General features: G+C 39.6%; 1 protein-coding gene across 2 annotated transcripts; it reads left to right on the top strand.

The window, feature by feature from the left end:
- The first annotated feature begins 1,181 nt into the window (after positions 1–1,181).
- On the top strand, positions 1,182–7,386 carry LOC107725389 (glutamate receptor ionotropic, NMDA 2A-like). Of its 2 annotated transcripts, XR_001638116.1 has the most exons (4): positions 1,182–1,714; positions 1,801–1,966; positions 2,521–2,707; positions 6,230–7,386. XR_001638116.1 is itself a non-coding variant. In XM_016534629.1 (2 exons), exon 2 carries the CDS (start codon positions 6,245–6,247, stop codon positions 6,764–6,766), a length of 522 nt encoding a protein of 173 aa, XP_016390115.1. In that variant the 5' UTR covers positions 2,210–2,707; positions 6,230–6,244; the 3' UTR covers positions 6,767–7,386. The 2 variants fall into 2 exon arrangements, 1 of the variants encoding a protein (XP_016390115.1); XM_016534629.1 differs by lacking the exons at positions 1,182–1,714; positions 1,801–1,966 and having other exon boundaries at positions 2,210–2,707.
- The last annotated feature ends 1,036 nt before the right edge of the window (positions 7,387–8,422 follow it).

The following is an 8,422-nucleotide window of genomic DNA, read 5'->3' as shown; positions in this document are numbered from 1 at the left end:
ACGTTCCTGAGGCATAGTTTGCGGATGCATGCCTGTGTGTTTATGCTAAATGGTTAAATGATATATATTTTAAATGGTTTTGTAGTGTTACATCATATTGAAACGTAGTTTCCTGGTAACCATAAAATAGTGGGCGGGCTGGTCTGTGTTGTGAATAGCAGTATAAAGTGCTACAAATGCTTTCAAAAAAATCTGATAAACTGATCTTAATGTTTCAAATAAGGTTCAACCATCGCTTTTAGAGTAGAAATGTGTCATTATTTTAAATATATCTAAACAGTGAGTTTTGTTTCAGGGGGCACCAGTGGCAATTCTGACTCATTCAGTACCCTAGGCCAGATAAGACATGACTAGGCCCAGGTGGAATCTGTGGTGTTTTTTTATTAAGTATTTTCTGTGTTATTTTGGGGGGGAGAATCTTCAAAATTAATTTCAATACAGTAAAATGTAATAAAACATAGCTGAGAGTATTGTACTCTTTATTTTCAGGTAAAGGAATCAGATGGTGTTGCATTTTATGAATTATGTGGTAATCTGCTGAATTTTCTGTCTAGCAGATTTTGTAAGGTTAGACATGACCAGAAGGCAAACACTTTTTTTAAAAACCCACAGTAATGGTGCAGCTTAATGTTTTTTAAAGATACAGATATTTGCATTAAAATCCACTTGGCTCAAAAATCTGAGGGGACACGTGCCTTCTGTACATCTATACTTAAACACGCGGTCATAATCTTAAATTTAAAAGACTTTAAATAGACTTGTCAAGTAGTTTTCCTTTGACTGGGTGAATGATCTTAGAGCATAAAATCATTTGATTTAATTGCACGAGTTGAGGATCATAACGGCTCCCGTGGATTTCCTACAGGGAAATTACACAGCTGGGAGCGTCTGACTCATAACGAACCACCAATTTGGGCGCAAACGGAGCAAGCCCAAAATCACCGTTTTCATTGAGACTGACAGAAGTCGGTTCGTTGAACTGTTTTGCTCTCTTTAACACGTGGAGGCGACAGTGGATGGGACGTGGTTTTGCAACATCGAGCGGGAAAATTACTTGTTTACTGAGGCGTCGTGTGATTGAGAATTTTCCACAGTTTTGACGCGCCCATCGTGCGCATGGACCGTTAATGGTGCTCATTATCACTTGACTGTATTCATGTGTGTGATGGAGAGAGAGAGAGAGACTCAATCTACCATCTACTCGATTCATGGAGTGTGCGTCTGAGAGCAATGGTCTGTAAAGTTGGATGGAAATATGAACGCGCCTCATAACCAAATTATTTCCTCAAATAGTTAAGCGATAAGACTAGTCTGTTTGCATTGACAGACAGCAAATCCGTATATGAAACGTATGTTTGTGTTTAATTATAGGTGGCAAGGTAAGAGAATTGAGTTGAATTTGGCGCGGAGCGCGTGGGAGGCATTGGCAAGTACGGTCTCAATTCCGCGCTGATATGTTAAGGAGCGTACATGCGCTCGACAGTTTGCCATGATGTCTCGAGTTCAGTCGATGGTGTCGCAGAGGAATCTCTATCCAAAATACACATCATCCCCGTTATCGACGTTTTAACGACTGAATACAGCGCGTTGCTGTCGTTTTCTCCAAAAGGATGCGATATTGACGGAATCCCCCTCAGAGGCGGCACACGGACCTGTTCCACAAGCTCCACTGCGGAAAGCACCCGAGTCTCAGAAAAAAAAAAAAAATATTAAGGTGAAAAAAAATCCATGTGGTCGTTGTATGTCGACTGAATCACTGAACGTTTTTTCCTTTTCCCTTTTCTGGTTAATCTCTGTAAGGAATGGACACGGTAAACACAAGGACACTGGTGGAATTACGCCGTTAAGAGCGCTGAACTTGACGGATTTGTTTATAAAGAAAGATCAAGGTTATACGATGAAGACTACCGAGGACGCGGTTTAATTTCCTGACTGGTGTATTGGAAATGTATAACGGGGATATTAGGTGAGTTGTTCTCTTTTTACTTTCAATAAAACATCAAAAAACGTATTATTTTGCCTTACCAAATGTGAGCTCGCTCTCTCATAGCCAACTGGGAGTCGGGAAGCTTCCCGTTGACGAAATCGTCGGTTTATTTTTGTGACGGGAGAAATTACTTCAACCGTCTTGATGCGCAACACCTGCTGCGCGAGCGAGCGCCCTACATAGAGACAAACCCCGCGCGCGCGTGAGGGGAATACCACACCGGCCGTTATTTAAACACGCCGGGTCTCTCACACACCTTTCAATCACTGACTTCACTCTCGAAGCTCACTAATAGGTGTTGTTTGAAACACGGTTATGTGGTGTTGTAGTCAGCCTCTGAGGTGACTTGGTTCTGTGCGGGGGAACCGTTACGCTTCCACGCAGATCAGTTTGCCCACTCGCGAAGCCTTTTGGTGTGGCTTTTCGCTCGTAGACTACTGAACACGAGCGCGAAGTTATAGAAATACACTAAATAATGAGTTCTGTCATTTTTGTTACCCTGGTGTAAGGATTTTGGTTGACCTTTTTTCCAGAACATTGAACACTTAAGCTCCTGTCAAGGTGGTTCGCCGAAGGTCTGGAAAAAAAAATGCGCCGAGAAACGCGCCTTCTCTGTGAGGAAATCTTCGTGGATAACATTCACAAGACGTCGGTCAGTTTCACAGATGGCACATTTCAACCACGGCGAGTCTTCTTCACTGACACCTCGTGACACGCAAGGTAAGATACGTTTTAAATATTGAACGTTTTAGTAATAGGTGTGAAGTGGCTGGCAGGGAGATCCGACAGGGGGCGCCGTTGTTTCGCGGGTTCGGTCTAAACGGGGAATGAGGTACTTGCAGATTTGGGTGCAGTCACGTTGTCCAAGCACATTTTTGATGTTTTCCTCTTGCTTACAGGACCAGTCCTGAAATAGTCTTTCCTGCAATGGAGGATACAATTTTAGAAGCTGAAATATTTCAAAACCGCCCGCTCCCTTCCCACACATTAATGTATAGAGACACTTATGCACGTCTTGATAAAATGATCTTAACTGAACGCCCAGATATATACAGCAATGCATTCTTACATTTGCTATATTGGGCCAACTATTGTGATGCCTTAGGCCAGGAACATAATTTAAGCAAATACGTGAACGCAGACATGAGCACTTGGCTAATGCGCTGCCCTGTTGAATGTACTTGTTGTGGTGGTACCAAACCTCAGGATTCAAGGGGGCAATGGAGTTACCTTCAAAATTTCTGGCAATTAAAATGAAATTTGCTATAATATGTACGGACTTTAAATTTGCATAGCAAGATTTTCTTCAAACTGTTGCTTCACCATAACAGTATTGACCTGAAAGAGAAAACGGACTATGTAATACCACAGTTTTCTACACATTTTGTAAACCGTCTGCATTTAAAAACTTGTAGAATATGTTTTGGACCTTAAACAGAAGGAATAGCCTATGTGAGCGTACATGTTGGTCAGAAAAAGAAATGGATGGGGGAGGAGGACCTAGTGCAGGTGCTTATTACTCGTAACTATTGACCCCTCCACCTTTCCACACAGTCAAACTCAGAAATCCACCCACAACCTCCCCATTCGCCTGCGAAGAGAAGTGATCTCAGCGGTGATATTCTGCTAACAGAGGAGCCGATCTGCACTTGGCACTTTATGCTGTGGTTTTGAATTATGAAATATGGGCTGTGACAGACCATCAAAACTGTGTTTGGTACTTCCAGGCATATACTCACACCTCACTCGTACAAACACTCCTATTGACAAGACGTTTTTGGCAGCGTTGCTTAAATTTTGATGCGTAAAAAAATCCATGGGTCTGTTTTTGTATGTAAGTGAAATGAACTGTCTCTATTTTGATCCTTGGCTGCTCTTCAGTTGTAGCAAGCTTAGGGTGAAGGTGATGTCTAATGTGACTGAAAACATTACACACCGTTTACTTGTAAAACGTCCAACAAATCTGACAGATGCACATGCAGAACGAGTGAACGAGATGCAGAGTGATGCACTGCATTTGCAAACGCGAAGTGCTAGTCCGGTGTAGACTTAAGGGCATGGTTGCTTTGCTGGGGTAGCTCTGTGAGTATGCCAATTATGGATGTTAGCAAGTATACTAAATGAGAAAGTTACAGAGGTAACAGAGCACAACTGCCTGTCTCTGGAATCTCAAATGTGGTCATTGAGGCATGTACCACTTTTGGACCCTCACAAACTACCAGTGCAACCATTAAGAAAGCAATTAGGCAATTATGTGATTGGCACTAATTAGTATGTTTCACAATACAGCTGAATGTTTAAGCTGACAGAAGCATAACCCTCTTACTATCTGCTATAAGTGTTTGCCAACAATTGAAAACGCATCAATAAATTATTAGTTTGTCAAGTGTTAAACAAGTCTTTGCTTCATTTATTCAAAAATGACATTGTAGGAGGAATTATATAATGCATCAGGCAGTAACAGTCATCCACTTCTGCTCATGCATTGCTATATCAATGTTGTGATTTTAAAATTACTAATAAAAATCAGCATACTCATTTAATTGCTTGTATGTATGTGTGTGTGTGTGTGTATATATATATATATATATATATATATTGCTTCCTTAAAAGACTATATGTAATATTTATATTTAAAAAAATTGTCACATTGCAGGACTTTTTTTTTTTTTAATGAAATGCAGATAAAATTATTAAAAATGTGCTGATGTTGAAAATGTTCATGTCCCTATTATTTTTCAACTACCCACATGTACAGTAAGTATTTGCAATATATTCCATCTAATATTCCAATGTAGGACTTTTTCTATTAAGCTGTGCATTCATGAGCTTCTGTATTAAGCTTTGTCCTTTGTTGAGGACTGGTGATAAAAAATGGTAGTACTCGTAGTAGCTGATGGCAGCACATTCTTATCACATCATTCATTGCTGAGCACCCCAAACAAACTCCCAAATTTCAAGCTGTGGAGACTGAAGGGTTTATTTCATTTTATTGATTTTTGTGTCATGAGTATTGATTTTCAATTACATGCCCTGGCACATACAGTATATTAAGAGACAAACTGACACGATTTCATGATGCTGCTGTATATATGCCCTGCTTGTGTGTTACCAATGACATTTTCAACCAGAGTTAAATAAGAAACAGGATATTTGACTGTACTAGTTAATATATTTTTGTTATAATTCTCAACATCATCGGAGTACTTTTTCATCTGTGGTTATTGGCTATGGCCCAAGGTAGTCGGTGAATGAAATGGAGGTGCAAATATGACTGATGACTAAACTCCAGGGATGAAGCAGGTGTATCCAGTGACATTTCTGAGAGTGAAAAGCTCAGAGTGAATTCGATCAATCTTGCTATCAAAGCATGTTTGATAGCAAAGTATCTCTACCTTGATAAAAGGAGCCAAATGAACAGGAAAAAATCTATATCTTTTTTTTTTTTACCTTAAAAGAATATTGTCAGTTATTCACTCACTGTTTAGTCGTTCCAAATCTGTATGGTTTTTCTTTGTAACATAAAAGGAGATTTATTTGAAGTACGTTCACACTGCTGTTTTCCTTACAGTGAAAATGAATAGGGATAGGTGCCGATTGAGTTTTGGAGTGAACGATTCCTTTAAGCCATAAGTACAATTTCCTTAATTCCAAAGTTGACTTCTACATTCAATCTTTTGAGATTGAAACATCTTTGAACCGCTGACATCAACGCACTTAAATTTAACCATGTGTAAGCTGTTCTTCACTCATGAAGTTATAATGCACTCCAGTTAGTGCATGGTTTCATCAATTATTACTATAATTTAAGAGACAGCTACACTAGCCATCTGGAATCATTCGGGCATCAAATTCCGCCTAGAATCGTTATAAGCTATTGAAGAGTCCTATCAATTAGACAGGCCATTTAAATGCAACCACGATGACATATTGTAAGACATTACATCAGAGTTAATTGCTAATAAGTGAACCACTGTTCCATTTAACTGTTTAGGCTAATTGAAAAGTATTGACTTGAAATGATTGAGTAGTTGAACAGAGTGCCATATCATCTTAACTTTTAAAAGCTTGTCTTCCGGATTCGCTTCCCAGTCCCACTTCACTGAATCATTGCGTGCAAAGTAACAGGGCGAATGTAATTTATGGATGTGCGTTATCTGATTTGGCCTATTGAGATCTGGTAAGCCTGATTGATAAGACTGAGTGTGTTTTGCATCTTTTTAAAACTTCTCATCTTAACAGGGGCTGAAGCCAGGAATGATGGGAGCTGTAGTCTGCTTGATGGTCTTATGGGCTTTGCTGGGTTGGTCGCAGGCCGCAGAGAAACCTCCATCCCTGAGTGTAGCTGTGATACTGGGCCAAACCCCCACCGTATCCGAATCAGCCCTGCGTCCGGCTCGTGGGATAGGTGCACCTCTGGATGTGACTGTTCTCAGCGTCCAGGTGAACCAGACGGACCCAGGAAGCATGCTTACACACCTGTGTGAGCTCATGTCCCGACAGAGGCTGCACGGGCTGGTCTATGGAGACGGCACGGACCAGGAAGCCGTGGCACAGATGCTGGACTTTGTTTCCTCTCAGACTTCCATGCCCATACTGGGAATCCATGGCGGCTCTGCCATGACAATGGTCGAAAAGGTAAGCATGCTTTACCGCCTTGCTGGCTCTATGTGCTTTATTTGTCCTCGACTTTGCATTTACAGCAACCCACCGCAGAATATTTCATCATATCTGGTATCAATTGGATGTTTTCCACCAAGGCCTAAACAGAAAGCTTGATTTCAAATATTCAATGCCATGTTTTGGATTGTCTAGCTGTGTGGCATTAAACGAGACACAATTCAGATACCTGACAGATTTTCTTTATCAGCCATGCCATCTGCATCAGATATAGCCTGACGGATTGCCAGTCTTCCTGTCACTGTCCCTCTGTCTGTCTATTTGTTTCTGCAAAGTTGGCAATGAGCTGTGTTTATAGCAAAATGGGTTGCAGTTGTGTAGGTGTGACAGAAACCTGCGGCCGGGGTAGTGACAGAGCTGCCTCAAAAGAGCCGAGAAAGTTTATGATTGCAAATGGATTCATTGATGCTGTCTTTATTTTATGTTAAACATCAATGATTTTTTTTACATTTTTAATTCATTATCAAATGGATGCATTTGACTATTAGGCTATTACTACACAGTCTTCATCCACATAAACTGTAGAAACTTCTTGTAGACGACCATGTCATCCCATTGCATCATCTGGCTGAGTTCACTTCAAACTACCCTTCCAAATAGTGATTTGATGATTTTAGATGAACGCACAATCCCTTTTAACAGTGATGAAATACTACCACAAAGTAAGTGGATTGTGCTACTTTGTCAAAGCTCATGGTTAGAAACGTTTCTCGCTTAAACCAGACAATGATTTTAACGTTTTAATTCTTATGTAATGTGCGTTTAGTTTTTATGTAATTAGTAGATTCTTTTTAAGTCTTGCTTTCAGTTTTTGTTTTACTATCTGCTTATTCTCTCATTGTATGTATGACAAGTTATTTGTGAGGGCAAGTGTATATATTGAAAGTTGCTTAGAATTCATAAGGTTCAGATTTTTCATTATCTAATTTCCTTCGAGCGACATCCTCCAACTTTGTATTTGACACATTAGGCCCCGGTGCTGCGGTAGAGCTTGGAGGGTAATAATTGAAGAGACTCTTCAGGAGGGAAGCGCTGCTTAGGGAGTCAAATGCTGGGGCTGATGTGAATGAAACTCAAACATTAAGAGGCCCCCTGCTTGCTGTCTCCCATAACAGTTCTCATCCCTTCTTTTAATCATCTCCCAGAGTTCCTTTTGATACCGAGGCTGATACAGCCTTGGCTGTATTGGCTGTGCAATAACATGTTAAGCACAATGCATTTCCAAGTCTGAAATAAACCGAAATAGAGAGGCAGAAAAGATCACAATTGCTGTCAGATCCTTTCACATTCAATAAGAAGTCAGTAAGATTTTTTTTAATGTGTCTGTAGGAAAAGTGTCTTCCACTCACCAAGGCAGCATTTATTTGATTAAAATACAGTAAAAACAGTAATATTTTGAGAATACTATTACAATTACAGTAACTGTTTTAATACATACATGGAAAATGTTTTAATACATATAATTTATTATATATCATTTATTCTTGTGATGGCAAAGCTGAATTTCAGTATTCATTGTCACATTTGGTGCTCACAAAACATTTATTATCACAGTTGAGAATATGTAGTATTTTTTCCCAGTATTTTTGTAGAAGTTTTTTTCAGTATTCCTTTATGAATAGAAAGTTCAAAAGAACAGCATTTCAGCATTTAGTTGAAATAGAAATCTTTTGTAAAATTATAAATGTTTTTACTGTCACTTTTGATGCGTTTAATATGTCTTTGCTGAAAAAAGTATACATTTATTAAAAAAAA

The sequence above is a fragment of the Sinocyclocheilus rhinocerous genome, unplaced genomic scaffold (assembly GCF_001515625.1).
Source record: "Sinocyclocheilus rhinocerous isolate Xijiao unplaced genomic scaffold, SAMN03320098_v1.1 scaffold1386, whole genome shotgun sequence".
NCBI classification, from domain to species: Eukaryota; Metazoa; Chordata; class Actinopteri; order Cypriniformes; family Cyprinidae; genus Sinocyclocheilus; species Sinocyclocheilus rhinocerous.
Note: the sequence above shows the minus strand (reverse complement) of the source record. Positions and strands in the feature narration are given on the sequence as shown.